General features: G+C 41.5%; 1 protein-coding gene across 3 annotated transcripts in view; it reads left to right on the top strand.

Annotated features, from left to right (window-relative positions):
* Kitlg (KIT ligand) overlaps nucleotides 1–17,117 on the top strand; it is an 86,754-nt gene extending 69,637 nt beyond the window's left edge. For 2 of the 3 annotated variants that reach the window (XM_075954160.1, XM_075954162.1), the window contains 4 exons: nucleotides 4,048–4,157; nucleotides 4,837–4,904; nucleotides 5,869–5,944; nucleotides 13,080–17,117. In XM_075954160.1, coding sequence (XP_075810275.1) covers nucleotides 4,048–4,157; nucleotides 4,837–4,904; nucleotides 5,869–5,908 — 218 coding nt within the window. In that variant the 3' untranslated portion in view covers nucleotides 5,909–5,944; nucleotides 13,080–17,117. The remainder of the gene's footprint in view (nucleotides 1–4,047; nucleotides 4,158–4,836; nucleotides 4,905–5,868; nucleotides 5,945–13,079) is intronic. The other variant, XM_075954161.1, reaches the window with a different exon arrangement.
* Nucleotides 17,118–17,842: the final 725 nt, after the last annotated feature.

Raw genomic sequence — 17,842 nt, 5'->3', positions numbered from 1 at the left:
ATAGAGAAGCTTCATCTTCCTTTCCAGGCTTGTTTGAAAACTTTGTTAGGGACAAGGAAAGGGTAACAGCCTTATTCTTACGGTTTGGGTTTTCTGAAATGTCTCTAGAGTACTTTGGATACTGAACAATCTGGGCCGTAGACCTCCTTGTATTGCCGTGAAGACTATCAGTGTGTTTGCTCAGTAAGAGCTGTGTTCCGGCAAGCCTTTGCTATGTGTCTCCCTGCCCTTGTACAGGTTATTATTTGTCTGATACCTTAAAGAGACTCAGCAAAAGGTTTGTGATGCTTCTTGTTTGCACAGTTCATTTCCATCAAGTGCAAGGGTTCAATTCCACCCAAGTCAGCAACCCTGAACTCCCATCTCTCAAGAGAGCCTAGAGCCTTAGTGGAGTTGCATCTTCCCAGCCCAGAGAAGCCAAAATCAGTAATGGGTCTTTCTTGTATTTCTGTTGGCAGTCACATCTTGTACTGTTTGTGGCCTAATTGGTGAGAATAGTTGTTTCACAGAATGTGTCCAGGGTTATAATTATGGAGTTTGAGAAGGCTGTCACTCCTGATTTGAAGGAAAGAATTTCCTACTTTCTCACTTCAAAAACAACACCATCCACAACAGCAACAACAAAAAAAACAATCAAACAAACAAAAAAAGAAAACCTGGATGCAAATCCAAAAGCTATTTAAGCCTCTCTCTCTCTCTCTCTCTCTCTCTCTCTCTCTCTCTCTCTCTCTCTCTGTAAGGTGGACATCCTGGTCTATCTTTCTTTTCCTTCCCATTCCCATTTATTTCACCCCCCTTTTTTTTCTTTTGTAAAACATAGGTCTTACATTCCACAGCCTGGCTAGGTATAATGTCACTCATATGTCAGATACCAATCTTTTGTGGTGCTCACATTCTAAGAGATATGAATGAAACACCTATGTACAGTTTATGATATGAATCACCATAGAATTGTGAAATGTTTTTGCCTGTAGCATCAAGGAAATTGGTCTGTTTGGGGAAGAGTGGTCAGGAAAATTTGAAAAAAGAATCATAGTTTGTAGAGATAAGTGTTATAAGAAGGGGCTGGAGAGATGGCTCAATGATTAAGAGCACTGACTGCTCTTCCACAGGACCCGGGTTCAATTCCCAGCACACTCATGGCAACTCACAACTGTAACTCCAGGATCCAACACCCTTACACAGGCATATATACAGGCAAAACACCAATAAAAGAAAAGAAAAAAGGAAGGGCTATAAGTGGCCAAGCTGTGGTGGCACACACCATTAGACCTAGCACTTGGGAGGCAGAGACAGATGGCTCTCTTTCAAGGCTGGCCTGGTCTACAGGGTGAGTTCCAGGACAACCAGGGCTACATGCCTTGGAAAACCAAAAGCGAAGTTGAAGAAAGAAGAGGAAGAAGGAAGAGGAGGAGGAGGAGTTCTAAACTGTGTCAATCAGAGGACCAGGGCTTATGAATGATGTGAATGGGCAGGGAGGAGTCATACTCAGGCCTACTACTGTCTATATGAATGGGATTATAGTTACAGAGTAAATAGTAGCATTCTTTATGCAAAGCCAGAGTGTTTTCAGAACCCTTGTCTGAGAGCCCTCTGAGCAGTGTTGAAATAAATAGTGCAGAAAGAAAGCCCTGCTTTGTGGTCAGCTGCACATCCCCTAGAGATCTGCTGTGAATCAGGATACGTGGACCCGCGAGAGCATGCTGAGTGACCTTGGGCAAGTGGCTTGCACTTTCTAAATCTTTAGGCTAATCCCTCCTTCACTGGGACTTCTGTGAATTTAAATGACTCAGTGTGCATTGCGTGGAGCCATACTTAATGTCTAGTGAGAGTTAGTCATTCATATGGGAGCAGCTAGACCCTGTGGGACAATAGGACTGTGGGGCAGTGATGCTGAGTCTGGGATCTGAATCATTTGCCTGTTTCCGAAGTGGCGAGAGAGAGCCATTGTCAGGGAGTTCTTAAAAAGGCTAATTCCCTAAAAAGAAGCCAGGCAAGATTAGCACAGATGTCTGTGTTCCAGGTGTTTTCCAGATATTGATTGTTAGGATATGTAACAAATGAATCAGTCCGTAAGCTGTTTCAAGCACGGGCAGGTTTTGGTAATAGTGAGGAACAGTCCATGCTGTTGTGACCCAGGGACAGAGGATGACTCAGAATCTGTCTTGATCGACTCTCTCTCCCACAAGGTCTTGGCAGGCAATCTCTTGTAGAGACTAAAGCAGTGCTCTGTGATGCGCATGGGCTTTGGGTCAGCTACTCTTCCTGTGGGCTATGAGGCATCCAGTTCTGGTGGAGAAGTCATGGTGATGGTGCTGGAGTCTTCCCTGGTGTGTGTTAGTGTGAGCAACACTGACCTCTGCAGAAGAAATAGCATCCGTGCCTTTTTTTGGGGATCGCTCTCCCTTCCTGCTGCATTTTAGACTGTACAGCCTGTGTCTACCAATAGTCCAAGGGTGCACGGTCCCAGTAGACAATGGCAGCCATAGCTGGTCATCCTTCAAAGGGGATACAAACACAGATGGCCAGATTGTTTATTGGTAGGCAGTGATACTGAGATTCCTGAAGCGGTGAAGTTGCTTATGATGTACGTCACTGCTTTCGTTATACTCAATCTGTCTGCAATGCAGGGGCTATTTTGTTTGAAGAGGTAAATGCTTACTGGTCCCTAGCCTAGGATGCCTAGAATGTGTCTGTCCCAAAGTCTGTCTGATGTCGCAGCCAGAACACTATTAACTCTGTTTTGAGGTAGTGTTAATATCATCGAAGTGGGTGGTACCCCTTCCCACAACTTCCCGCACAATCCTTGTGTTTTACGCTGAATGCCCATCCTTCGCATCCCCTCACACATGTGTGTGCATGAGCTCACAAGCAAACATGATGTTGGAGGTACAGGAGTCAGAGAATTAGGAAATTCCTTCCTTGTTGCTGACATGTGCAAGAGGAATAGCGGATCCCTGTTCTCGCTGTAGTGGATAAGATTGACTTCTCACATTTCAGGCTAAACCTATGAGCTTTCCCCTTATCAGCATGGGTTTACATGCACAGTGGACCTGTTCCTTTACAGTCATCTCTTGGAGGGGCGTTAGATGGTAAATACGTAATTCTAAGCTGAACTCGTGACCAAATTCCTGTTATAAGTTTAGCTAAAAGCAGCCACTTTAACCTTGATCTTATTTTAGTTTGAGTCCTGTAATTGTTGGAGATTTCTGATTTCTTTGAAAGGAAATTCCAAGCTAGCATAAGTGCCAATGTTTCCAAATAACTCAACTTTTCTCTGTGAGGAGTCCCATAGGAAAATCAAAGTCAGTCTCACTTTGGGAGGAAGAGCTTATTGTGAGACTCATTCAGCTTCTCAAGGAGAGGTATCAGCCCTCGGTGTCATTTGTTTTTGCCCTCAAGGTGTTATTTTGAGTGGGGTGACACTGGTGGCTTCAGCCAGTCTTTAGTGTAGTTTTGAACTTTCCGATGTAGAAAGGAGAAAGTCTGTTCCCCCGGGTGCACTGAGGATGTCAATAAGTAATGAGCCATAGTTTTGAGGCCGCTTAAAGTGCTGTATATGCGGTATGCATTGAATGACTTCGTGTCTGCAGCAGACTAAACCTCAACGGACTGCAAGCAGGATCTGATGGTCCACTTTGCAAGGCTCTTTAAAGTTGGTGGGGGGGGGAGAGTGATCAGAACACTAAGGCCCAGAAGGCTAGATAATATTTGACAATTGATTAGAGAGGAAAGATTTGCTTGATGGTAGAAATCCTTCCTGCTCGGGAAAATCCCAAGCCTGTATTCCACATATGCATGAACCTTAACCACTTTAAGTCTCTTTCTGTCTGCTGTCTGTTGGGTTTCTTTCTTTTTTTAAAAAATGCTGGAGCATGTATGGAATTTATACTGCTTGCAAAAAGAGAATTCAACAGAAAAGCCTGCTTTTGGAAAACTGCGAGGGGTTGTGCACGTCAGTGGAAGCCTTTGGGAACAACCACAGCCTGACGGGCAAACCTCCCAAATGCAGCAGCTGTCTTCACCACCGTGTTCTTTGAATCGCAGGGAAAGCCGCCAAGTCCACTGAAGACCCCGGCCTACAGTGGACAGCCATGGCATTGCCGGCGCTCATTTCTCTTGTAATTGGATTTGCTTTTGGAGCCTTATACTGGAAGGTGAGCCTCATACTGGAATTGCTATTCTTCCCACCCCATCAACAGCTTTACATGTTTGTTTGTTCATACCATCTACACATATGTACACACGATTGACGTACCCCTATTTTCCAAGAAATGGTTCTATCGAGAAAAAAAGATCATTTTTATCATAGCGTAGAGCCTCAATGAAACTCAAGCTTCAGAAAGATTTCCATCCTTCTTCATTGTGCATTGGAGCAGTCCCGTAACTGGGTATGCACACTTAAGGGATGGGACCCAGTTTAACTAAATATAAAAAGGAATTAAATATATTGAGACTTATATATGCTGTGCTTAAAAGCCAAACAGATATATCTATATGTGGCTGCTACTTTGAACATTCCCTCTTTTGTTCTCTTGCTGAAGTCTGTCTAAAATTTTGAAGGTGCTAAATCATTATGACTTGACTTTAAGAGATAGCTTTTTAATTTGATCACTATTTATAGAATAGTCTAAAACTATTGAGTTGATAATGCTTGCACAACCTTCATTGCGTGCATGCGCACACACATTTTACATGCTTAAGGAAAAGCACCTGGGACGGCACGTAGTTGCCGTTAGTGATGTAAGTGAAGACCGCTGACCTCAAACCTTGCAGCAGTCATTGGTGTTTCTGCAATCCATGCCATTGGTTTGTTTTTGCTTTTATTTTTCCCAGAAGAAACAGTCAAGTCTCACAAGAGCAGGTGAAAATATACAGATTAATGAAGAAGATAATGAGATAAGGTATTTTGTTCTCTGGAACCGTGTGTGCTCGGATAAGCTTGGTGTTGCCATTTCCCGCGCTGTGCATGATCGTAAACATCTTTAGGGGGTTGTTCATTGTTGGACCCCACCTCCCATTCAGTGTGTTCCCCGATCTTTGGCTGTTTCTGACTGTCCACTATCTTCTCAGTCCTACGTCTTTTCCTGTGGACTAGCTGTCTCTGAGGGCACATTTGCCTGTGTTCTCTTTCCACAGACTCCTGCGTCCTTAGAAGCTAACCTTTTTTTGCCTGTGTCTGATGTCTGTCTTATCCTTGTTGCCTGAGTTGCTTTCACAGACAGCATACAGACAGCATATTCTTCATCAGCTCTTGTAGATACATTCTTTGTCCTGTTGCTTTTTAAATCTCTGTGTGATTCAACTTCCTGGTCAAAACCCTTTAGAATGACTTTCTCTGGCAGCCTTAACATAACTTTTTTACTTCAATCTGGTTTCTGCAGCCCTTAACTTTGCCCATTTTGTTTAACATTTTATTTAAAGCTAAACAATGCCATTATTTTAAATGTTTTCCTATCTACTGTAACTGACCCAGATGACTCTTCCACCTCTCACCCCAGCACTTTATCTGCCTTCGATTATAATCTCCACCATGGTATTTTCTCTTATGTCTGTCTGTCACTGTACACACACACACACACACACACACACACACACAGAGCATATAAATATTATCGCTATTTATTTTTAACTACTTCAGCTGATGATTGTGGGGCAATATTATACAGGCCACATCATCTTTCTTCTCTGTAGGACAGACATTAAGAGAAGCTTCTTACATGTTTGCATTAACCCTTCCCCACCCAGCAAATTTTTTGCTCCTGTATTTACTAACATTTCTAGATCAGCTTCTTACAGTGTGCTGCTGGTGATGACTTCAGAATCTCTCCAGAAGCAAATGAGGATTTTTGTTTGTTTGTTTTTCAGTATGTTGCAACAAAAAGAGAGAGAGTTTCAGGAGGTGTAATTGTGAATGTATCAACATTGTTACCTTCGCACAGTGGTAAGTTGCTGGAAGTCAAGCCGCCAGAGCGCGCAAGAACTGTAAAAGATCTTAAAGGTCAACATTTAGAAACAAACTTGATTGTTGTGTCCTTGATGGCACTGGTGTCTAAATGTAGCTGGAGTAGTTACAAAGTTGAATGGTGCCTGCCTCTCTCACTGGCAAATTCTCAGGTTTTGAAAAGTAGGTAGCATTGGTTGGTCCACAGTAGTGGCTTCATTTTAGATGGGAGATACACAAAATATTAATCATTTTGACTTGGAGTAAAAGGAAGCAGAAAAAATTAGTAATAAAATAAAAAAAACAATAAACGCATCCGATTTCATTTAGATGCGACCACTCTCAAAGGACAGCGACCCATTTTCTAGATAATAAAGAGAAAACCCCAAACTATTTTCCTGCCATTTAAAGGAAAACAAAGCAAAGCAAAACAAAACAGCTTCTTATAGCCAGAACAAAACTGTTAAGGCAAAATGTCACCGGTGCAGGCCTGCTCAGTGGACTGACTCCATAAACCAAGAACAGACACCTGATGTGATCATGTGGTTTGGGGTGGGGGATGCTGTGCAAGAAAGGAGAGTATGGCCTGGCTAGAGGGGACAGGTGTTCATTATCTCTCACGCTGGCCACTTTTCCTGCTCTCAGGCACAGATGCGGGGGTGGGACACCCAGAGAGCCCCTCAGCTTGATCCATTATCAGTTCAACCTCTGACTCACTTTCACTTCCGGCACCTGGTCAGTAATGATCACTCTCTTAGCCTTGTGTGCATTTTCCACAGCAAGCAGGACTGGCTGCTCCTCCCCCCAGAGCCTCAGTTCTTCCTACACACCTTCATTTCAAAGGACCATTTCCTTCTTCTCTCGGGATAAAGTGCCTGGGTGAATTCTCTCCTTTCCCTATAGGTCACTGTCCTTCCAGCTGTCACTCTGTCCCAGATTCCAAAATTATCTCCAAATTGAATCTTCCCCGGGGAACCTGGGTCGTAGCCTCTGCATCTTGCTCTAATAACTCCCTTTGATTGGTGTAAGAGACCATTTTTAACAACTGGACTTACCATGAGAAACTAATTGCTCCATATACGTTTGGCTTTTGCCGCCAGCCATCCCCCTGACTGCCACGTGCACGCCATGACTGTGGCTCTTATCTGCTCCCGTCCTAGCTTCTTGAGGCTCAATTTTCCCCTCTCCTGTAATAGATGAAATAATAAAGAAATGAAATCTCCTTTCCCCCCCAAAAACAATGTTCTTTAAGTTGAAATCATTGTTCTTACTTGAATCCCCTTTCTCTGTCCTTCAGTCCCAGCCCAAGCTTCAGTGTTCCTTTCCCACATGCCTCCCCTTTAATGGTTAGTTGCACCCTAGAAGCTCAGGTGATAGCCACTGTTGTTTGGGTGGGAGATTGCATTTCAGGGATCCTGTTTTGGTGTGTAGTTCTTCAGTCCTGTGGTTTGCATTGTGGTGTGTGCCTGTGACATCTGGGTTATGATGAGGGAACCCAAGCCACTGCTTAGGAGGAGAAGAACTGATGACATTTTAGAACAGATATAATCAAAGGAGTTATACACACTTCCACCAGTCTCCTAACGTTCAAGGACAGGAGGTGGGTCTGTCTGGTTCACGCCATATCCCTAGCACGGGGAACTCTTTTCCAGTACAATATGGATTCTTGATGAATGTTTATTATGCGGATGAACCAGTGAGGCTTAAACTATTTTAACCAAATGGAAGAGAAAACACTGACTAGCTGATTCTCCAAAGGAAATAAAATTTGTAGATGAAAATAAGAGTAATGAAAATAATGTGGAAGGAACTAAATGATGAACTGGAAGCAAGAGAAGTTTCTTTTTTTATATTTTATTTTTATTTATTTATTTATTTTTATTGAGAAAAGGAGAAAAAAAACAAGTTTCCACCTCCTCCCAGCCTCCCAATTCCCTCCCCCTCTTCCCACCCTTCTCCCCCTCCCCCCACTCCTTTCCCCCTCCCTCTCCAGTCCAAAGAGCAGTCAGGGTTCCCTGCCCTGTGGTAAGTCCTAGGTCCTCCCCTCTCCGTCCATATCTAGGAAGGTGAACATCCAAACTGGCTAGGCTCCCACAAAACCAGCACATTACGTAGGATCAAAACCCCATGTCAAAGAGAAGTTTCTTTAAAAAAACATGTTAAAGTTGTGTTTGTTTGATATCAAACATGAAAAATTTTATAGTTCATAAGAATTTGACTTTGTCACCTAGATGACATTAACTACCCATACAGCAGCTTACTCATGAATTGGGTTGAATGGGGTACAACTTAAAAGAGAGAAATAAAGTGGAGATGACTTACATTAAACGCTTCATTTATGTTGGTACATTGTTGGGAAATTGTGTTCTTCATGCTTCTCACGTTATTCCAACAAACTGCAAAAGCTACATTGGTGGGTGTGCCCCACCACAGCATAGTTGTGTCCTCGTGTTAAATGTGGCCTACGAAAGGTACTACAAGATGAAATGTTGAAGTAAATGAATTTACGAAGTTCAGAAGTAACTAACGGGGTTTGCAAAGGCTACACAGTAAGAAGTTAAGAGATGAGGCCACTGCGTATAGAAGATGTGAGCTTGTCACAACCCTGGATATTGATGTGGACAGCATCCCCTAGGGTTGTGCCAGGCCAGTCTCTCCATCTGAGGGGCTAAAAAAAAAATCACTGGCCATAGAAGAAAGGTTTGGTCCTGTAATTGATAAAGGTAATGTGTAGACTAAATGTCAAATGGTGGCTGGTTGGTAGCATTTTATTAGCAATAGAGAGGGTTGATGTAGAGACTTCACGTGGCATGAACAAAGTTAGGAAGGGCTCAGAGTACGAACAACTGTTGCAAAGCCACACAGCTGGTACAAAGGACTCCAGTGGAAGTCACATACTCAGGGTGTCTTTATTAGGGTTACTACTGCTTTGATGCAACACTATGATCAAAAAGCAATATGGAGAGAGAATGCCTTATTATTATTATGCTTCCTAATCACTCTAAGTCATCCAAAGACCTCAAGACAGGATCTCAAACAGGGCAGGAATCCAGAGGCAGGAACGCATACAGAGGCCATAGAGGGGTGCTGTGTAACTGGCTTTTGCTCCTCCTGGCTTGTTCAGCCTGCTTTCTTACAGCACCCAGCACCAGCAGCTTAGGGGGTGGCACCACCAATGGGCTGGCCCTCTCCCTTCAATCACTAATGAAGAAGATGCTTTACAGCTGGTTCTTAGGGAGCCATTTTCTTTAGTGAGGTTCCCTCCTCTCAGATGACTTTAGCCTGTATCAAGTTGACAGGAAAAGGATTCAGCACACAAGGGTCAGTGCTGAAAAGAAAGAGTGGATGTCAGTTTAAAAGCACATTTGAATTCTAGGAATATGACTTATGTTCCATTAAGTAATCTAAAAGCTGTTCGGGGGCTTAGAAAAGTACTAGCCATGCCATTCCAGCAGACACTTAGGAAATGTCATCAGATACTGGTGTGGCCAGAGGGACCGAGGTTTGAACTGGAGGTAGAGGTTATCCCCCGGAGAAATGTCTTCCATTCAGATGGGAGAGATGAGAACTAGGGTCAGGGCCGTGACAATTTGGGGGAAAAAAAAAAAAAGATGGACCACTTTGGAGACATTGCAGTAGAAGAAACAACCAGTCTTTCCTGGTAGCCTGGACAGCTTGATGAGTCTCCGCCACCATTTGTAATTTAAGGAAGAGAGGATGGTCCTCCTGCCGAAGGAAATGGGATGTCTGAAGTCAAGAAAGAGTTCTTGATGAGATGACAATTGATCTGAGGAGTTACCACATGCAGTGACCTCCAAGTAGGGAGGTCACTTGGGGCTGGAACCTATAGATTGGAATTTGAGAGTTATCTACGGAGAATCTCACTCGAGACCTTGGGAGAAACATTTGACTTGTTGAGAAGGCTCAGCTGGCTGGTCATTAATAGCTAGCACTTGTAGCGTGCGCTTAGTTACTTTCCGCTATTTCACCACGGTAAGAGTAGAAAGTAAATTTCAAAAAGTATGATTTCAAAACATCTTAAAATTAGATATTTTCATGCATTTGTTATAACTTCAATATATAAACATTTGAGTATTTTTGAAATATATTTTATAATTTATATATGTATATATACATATGCATACACACATGTGTAGACAGTCATAAAGTAAGATTAAAAACAACACAAAGTAAAATATCCCTTTAGATCTGAGCTACACTAAGAGAAAATAGATGTGAGACTTGGTAGGAGAGGAAGCTCAAGCCATGCCTGGACTTTTAGGGCGCAGACTTGGAAATGGAAGGTCACTTGTTATTGAGGTTCCTGATTGCTTTCTGAGATGTTTCCTGAAAGTGTCTTTGTTTAGGGAGGACTTCTTTTTCCTGTGAGTTTTCTTTTATTTCTGCATGATAAAGCAAAAGATTAGAAAGGGTTAGGTTAGGCCTGAGTTCAAACCTTGGCTCTGCAACCGGTTGTAGCATCCTGGATGCTTTGGCATCCTTTAACCTTTGTGTTTTCCTAGGCACATGCTGCTGTGTAGGCCAGTGTACCCTACTTGTGATGGTCTTGTCATCCAATGCCACCATTATACTATAGCCTAGGTGTGTAGCATGTTGTCCCGGCTAGATCTGTAGACCTGATACTGTTGCTACAACAAAGCCACCGAATGCCTTGTTTATAAGATGGCATCCCTATCGTTAAGTGGCACATCATTGTATACTGATGGAATAACTGTACCACTCTATTTATTTCATGAGTGTGCTGCAAAACCCAAGACGTCATTATAAAGAACTTGTAATTTTGTTCGATGGAACAATTGCTGTCAGCCTTCAATTTTCTTTTCTTTGCTCTAGTGACTCAAGAACAAAAATCTAAAATAGATTTCCAGTAGAGATTTCTCTGTATTTAATTAACTCTAGAATTTCAAATTATACATAGCTCTCCTGTGCTCTCTTATTCCAGTTTGCTTGACTTTGCCATGCTCTATTTTTAAAAATCTATATATTCTCAACTTCTGAAGTTTTCTTTTCATCTCTCTTCGTTTCTCTCTATAGATTTAAATTTGCTTTCCTAAATTACTGGAAAGCAGAAATATCTGAGCATTCGGTGGCTTAAAACCAGCCCCGAGAAACTAAAACAAAGTATGGTTTTTGTGCTTCACCAAGTACAATAAACTGTACCAAGGCCAAGTGAATTAATTCTTCAGCCTGTGTTGCCACCATTTCATTAATTCTTTCTTGGTTTAGAAACACTGACTGAGAGCCTGTTGCTGGGATTTCCTCAGCTGGGAGAAGTGATTGTTTCGAACTAGCTAGGCAGCCAGAACCCTGGAACTGCTCAGCCCTGAGGCTGGAACGGTGGCCTCTGGACAACTTCTCCACCTGTCCCAGTGTCTTATGCCACTCCATCTGGCTCCACACTCCCTAGAAACTTCCTTGGGTTCGAACCTTCTTTGCTTACCATCCATCCACTACTCTGGATGCTAGAGAACTTCAAAGCTATGTAGATTGCTCACTCTCCTGCCCCAAACTGAGATAAATGGAGGTCTGGGAGCATGACAGCCCTGGGATATTAATATAGTCATTCTTTTTTCTCGTGTATGTGTGTTCATGTGCGTGTATGCATGTTGAGACGGGAGACCACTTTGGCTCTCATTCTCCGAGGACCACCCATCTTGTTTTCGGAGACAGTGTCCTTTATACCAGCTTGGAGCTTGCCGGTTCATCTGGGCTGGCTGGCCAGTGATGTCCAAGGATCTACCTGTCCCCGTTTCTATAGTGCCAGGGTTACAAGTACATGCCACCATGTCTAGATTTTTCTTTTAATTTAAATGTTATTTTTATTGGCTTACAAAGAAATGGGTTTTGATATGGCGATACATGCATGTGTATGTATATTTGTGTGTGTATATACATTTATGTATGTGTGTATATATATGAGTGTGTATGTGTATGTGTGTGTGTGTGTGTGGTTTTCAAGCAGGTTCTGGTGATCAAACTCAGGTTTTTATACTTGACTGGTAGACACTTTTTCAGCTGAGCTCTCTCCCCTTCCCACTTGTCCATTTATTGTTATTTTTAATTTTTCAATGATCATCATTCTGCTCTTCTGTTTTTATAATATTTTTCAACAAAGTATGCTTTTGATTCTCTGCCCCCTCATTTCTCCTTCCTTCCTATAGTTTACAGTCATTCATCCATAGGGGGAAAAAACTATAATTTTTTATTAGGTTACTTTGAAGTTTTACAGCACGCTCATGAAATAAACAGGGTGACCTTACCTTGCTAGAGCAAATCCCCCTTCCTATCTCCACCCCCATCCTACCCCCCCATTGTTTCCTCCATTTTCACATCTCTTTTTTGCCCTTTTCCCCGCCCCACCCCACCCCATCCTTCCTCATCACCTAATTAGCCTTATTGGTTTCCTTTACAGCTTGCTAGGCTTTTTCCACATTTATGCCCATTTGTGTGTTTGCGTGCGTGCGTGCGTGCATGCGTGCGTGTGTGTGTGTGTGTGTGTGCATGTCTGCGTGTGTGTTTGTGCCTATAGAAAATCACACACTTTTTTTTTCTTCCTGAGTTTGGGTCACTTCACACAGTATTATATATTCTAGATCAAACCATTTTCCTGCAAATTTTGTACTTTCCCTTTCTCTGATGGCTGAATAAAGTTCCACTGGGTACAGGCACCGCCACATCTCATTATCCATCCACCTGTCAGGGGACACCTCGGCAGGCTCCATTTTCTTGCTATCATGAAGAGAGAAGCAGTGAAATTTATCCATTCGTATGCCCAAGAAATATTTGCTGCCTGTCTATTATACTGAGTGCCAGGCCCTCTTCTGAGGGTCGTCTACAACAGTGACAATCATAGACAAAGTCATCTGACCTTGTAGAGCTTCTAGTCTAATGAGAAGAGAAGACAACAGATCATCAATAAGATGGTTTGAGATAATAAGTCTTCCCAAGGAGACAGTGGTTCATTATCACAGAAATTCTACCCAGTCCTTTAAGGCTGAGAGTAATACACATTGACTCTGATCCTTGCTCTGGGGTTTTATGTGAATTGTGAATTTAGCTATAAAAGAAGGCAGCAAGGCATGTCTTAATCCTCCTCTTCTTTCTCGTTCTCTAGGCTGGTGACAGTTCATCTTTGCTTCATAAATGAAGCAGCTTTAAACAAACTCCTATTCTGTCTGAAGTGACAGCCCTCATCTTTGTCTGGTCTTGCTACCCATGACTTTGTATGGATGATTCAGATGTGGGAGCAGAGCGTTTGGCTGCGAACCTGGCACTGAATTTGTCATCTAGAAAGAAGAATTTACATGGAGCAGGACTCTGGAGGTTTCGCAAGTGATGATGGGAAGGAAGGAACGCGTGTCTAGTCCGCTTGCGCCATTTGAAGGGCTTGGGAAATGCCCACACAGCTTCGGTCTTCAGTTACAACCTGCAGCCTGTAGTTAATTCTGGACCCTGCAGTTAATTCTGGACCCTGCAAGTAGATCTCAGCCTGGATATTGGGGGTGAGGGGGGACTTTTTTTCTTTCACAAAGGGATGTAGAAAACAGTTTTAAAAACAATAATTCTGTAGCATCAGCCACTGTATAGAGTTGAAAGCTATGGGGGAGCATGTTTTGTTTTGGGAAGCAGGCACATCTGTTCTGTGGTTGTGATTAGCAAGAGCAGCCGAAGCTTTGGCTCTTCCTGACCGAAACCATGTGCAGCACATCCCGCCGGGAAAATGGACATGGTGGGCTGGCTCATGCCGCAGAAGCAGCGCTGGACTGAAGTAGGATGCCATGGTGTACAGAAGACTCCAGTGCAGTCGCCGCAGCAGAGAAAGCTGTCGCCATGGACCAGCGGAAGAACGTGCCAAGGAAGACATTTGGCCCCTAGTGAAGCCGGTCTTTTCCCTTGACCGTCACTCTAGAGTGTGTGATTCGTGTTTGCAAAACTAAAATGTGACACGTTTAGGTTTAGAAACTACCGCAGAGCTATGAAAGCAGACTTGGGAGAATATGCTGAATGTGTAAGGGTCCCGCTGTTTTTTTGTTTTGTTTTGTTATGTTTTTTTTAATTTTATCATGGAAGAGAATGAAAATAAATGATGGTATGTAGTACATAAGGTTAGTAATGCTCACTTTATGCTAATATGGGTGTTGCAAACTAAGTAACTTGGACTGTCCACGAATGTGAGGAATGAGAAAACTTTAGTGACTTACAGTATAGCCATTATCTCCTTCAAGTAGCCATTTATTGAAAATCAGACCCTCTGTATGCATTAAGGTTTATGAAATGAAATAAAAAGAGAGCTGTATGTAGTTACGCCTGTCAGTTTGCTACTTCAAATGTGTGACAGCATTTCTCCTAGTGGACGGAAATTGGCAGTGGACAGTGCTTTTAAAGACCAGAACTTTCAAGATGTGATGTGGATTCCCCTGGTCCGTTTTGTTTTGTTTTGGTTTGGTTTTTAATAGAACAATTGGCCCAAATCAAAGAATAACTTCTCTTCTGCTTTTTATTTCGGTGAAGGGTCTTTTCACCTACCATAGGCATATACAAAACTTCAAGATTTCATTCTAAACCCTTGTAACCGTCTTATTTTCCCTGTACTCAAACCTCCAGACAGCTGTTTTCAATGTTCTTACGTGAAAGCGCATGGGAACTTAACCGCTAGCGTCTCTACTCTCTTGAACGCGCATGAAAAATTCTAGCTTACATTCCAAGCTAGTCCAAATACAACTCCAGCACCTGGCCGCTGCTCTTCTTCAATACCAAAGAATTCAGATGGTTTCTTTAGTTCCTAATCTCAAACTCCAAGGTTACTCCAATGCTATCATTCCCGCAACTTGAAGCCAAGTGCGTCGAGACGTTGTATTTGCCTGTTCAAGCCCTAAGATAGCCCAGTGATTAGTAATAAACTAGCAATCAAGTTAGTTACAGAAGGGACCTATTTTGTTGTTTGGCATTGATTGCTTTGGGAATAATAATAGATGTAGGTTAGCACAAATCATAGGTGTAGGTGTATATAGATTGAGACTGCTGTTATTTCTCAGTTTCGTGGCTTGATTTCTTGCTCTGGAAGTCGCATTTTGTTCAGGCTTATGACAGTGCTGTTTACTGAGCTGTAGACTACAATAAATACATTGGTTTTCAAAGCTAGCAGTTGGGTTTTAACACTCGAAACCACGGTCTTAATCAATAGCGTGATTAAACAAATTTAACAGGCTATAACATCCGATGTGTATAGGGTGGAAGATTAAATAGGTTGGTCCATGGATTGCCAATTCTTTTTAAATACTAAGGTTCAATAAAATGCATGAACAATAGGAAAATGCTGACCATTATTTTGAATGCTAGCTGCTTGGACATTAACTATGGCATATCTGCTTTCGGATTAAAAAAATACATATCTTTGCATATTTTATTCCATATATGTTCTGAATATTTTTCTTAAAATATGAAAACCTCCCAACGGAGAAGATGAAGTGTAACATCACCCTGAAAGTGACCCATTTTTCCAAGAGTTCTCTTTTGTAATGTTTAAAACTTGTTTTTCAATGTCGACAATCTAAGAAATCTGCAGAGTGTAAATTGTGTTGGAAGCTTGGTATCCCCCGGGTAGAAACGAAGCCTGTAGCAGTACTATCTGTGTGACCAGTAGGTTGTGCGAGTGGAGTCTGGGTTTTATATTGTTATCTGATACGCTTCTCACACTGCCACGTTGTAATGAATCATAGAAAAAAATGAATTTTTCTCTACAATAATAAAAAAAAGCTGCACTACAAAAAGTATTGAGAAAAAGTGGAACTATGTAAAAGAATGCAACCACAATGAAGTGTGTGCTTCTAGTTGAGAAAAAAAACACATTTCAGTGAACTTTCATGTGCTTTGAAATAAGCAGCGTGGCTTAGTTTGGTTCTGTAACTGAGTTGAAGTTATAAATGAGCGGAAAAATCCCTTGTGGAATAGTGATGGTTTCTGCTGTGTTTCTACAGTGGGTTTTTGATTTTGTGATTTAGTTCTGATACAGAATCTTAGCTATCCTAGACACAGTCTTGAAGGCATATAGTTTTCAAATTAGGCAGTTAGGCGGCATCAAGTGACTGTTGAGAAAGATTGTCAGGGGACTCTAGGTTGCCACCTACAGATACAATAATTCACCTCCCTCTTTGGATCTCAGTTTTGTATTTGTGTGTGGACAAGCTCTGTGGTCTCTCTTCAGGGGTGAGCCCTTACACCACACAATTAACAAAACAGAGAAACAGCTAAAAACATCCTATGGAAAACACACAACTCTAGCTTTCTGCACAAGTGTTGGGCTGGAAGAAGTCCTTTCTGTTTTAGTTTCTAATATAAATAGGGTACATTAGTAAAAGTGAAATTCAGTTTTAAGTAGGGTGAATTGGATAATCATTTACACATGAGATGACTTTTACCTTTGCTTCGATAAATGTTTGGGATCATCTCTGAGGAATGAAAACCAGTAGTGACTTTTCATCAGGAAGAGACACAAGACGGGGGTAACATTTGGAAATGTGTCTGAGTACGAGTGTAAATGTTCTCATATTGTTGAAAGCTAAGAACAAAAAAAAAATGGAGGGTGCTACTAAAGATCTTAGATGCCAAGAGATATTTTCAAGCCAATCTGTAAAATGATAATCCATAAATTACATTTAAAGTTGAGAAAGTAGGACGAGAATTTGGAAGTAAGCCGGTTTATCTTTGGGATGATATTGTGAAAATGGCTCTAAATGTAACCAATTCAGATCAAAAAAGTTATCTATGGGATCTGATTACACAACTCATGTTACTGCCTTCCACTAACCAGTCTTAAAATGCCTTTGTCAGAAGAAAATTCACGGCAACTCTTTCGTAACAGGTGTGGGTGAGGAGCCATCCATATGAAGGAGGCTATTTATGGTTCTGAAATGTTTGCTCTTAAGTATTGGAAATGCACATTTGCCATCTCCTAATATTTTCTTACAATGCTGTTTTTAGAAAATGCTTAAAGAAAGAAAAAAACAGGTATTTTCATTTACTCCATTTCTAGGGCATAAGACTTCACTAAATACAAATTCGCAATCCAGATTCCTGTAGTCTTCTTCTCCCGTAGTCTAGGGATTGGTGTGCGATTATTGTGCCCACCTGCCACTGTTTTTTTTTTTTTGAAGTCAATAGACTTGAGAAGTATTCAGACATTTAGATGGCTTCACAGATATATTGCTAGTTCAGTCATAGATTGGAGTTTGCATATTGTAAATGTAAGTGTATGTCAACACTATTCTAAATAGTTTATGACTGAAGTTTAATTAAATAAAAGTTGTAAAATGTGATGTGTATGTGTATATACTGTATGTGTACTTTTTAAAATAGGTATATGTCCTGACCCTTTTTATACAGGTTTGAATTTGAAATTACATTATATAAACATATACTTTATTGTTCTAAATAAAGAATTTTATGCACCCTCATAAATCTGCCCTCTCGTTTGATATCTTAAGGTTATTACATTATTAACAACATGGATTAGCATTTATCAAGCTGCAGATCTATGTATGTGTGGACCCTTGTCATCAAGTCAGCATTTCATAGAAGTATAAATGCAAATAGATAGGAAATTTTTACATGATTAGATAGCATACTGCTTTCAAGAGTATTACAACGTAAATGGGAAAAGGAGACGAAAGCCACCATAATGTGTGCAAAGTTACACTGCAGTAACTAACACGCTACCCCTACATGCTAAACTGGAGTCCAGGTAACATGTTTATGGCACACAAGAACTGGATTAAGCAAGGGAAGTTCTTTAAAGAGTTGGTTTTGGAGTTATCACTTGGAAGGAAAAGACAGTCTCATACTTGAAACCAAGGAAGTGTCAAAACCTCTTAGCTTCTC

The sequence above is a fragment of the Microtus pennsylvanicus genome, chromosome 20 (genome assembly GCF_037038515.1).
Source record: "Microtus pennsylvanicus isolate mMicPen1 chromosome 20, mMicPen1.hap1, whole genome shotgun sequence".
NCBI classification, from domain to species: domain Eukaryota; kingdom Metazoa; phylum Chordata; class Mammalia; order Rodentia; family Cricetidae; genus Microtus; species Microtus pennsylvanicus.
The sequence above is the reverse complement of the archived record's forward strand: the minus strand, read 5'-3'. Positions and strand labels throughout refer to the sequence as shown.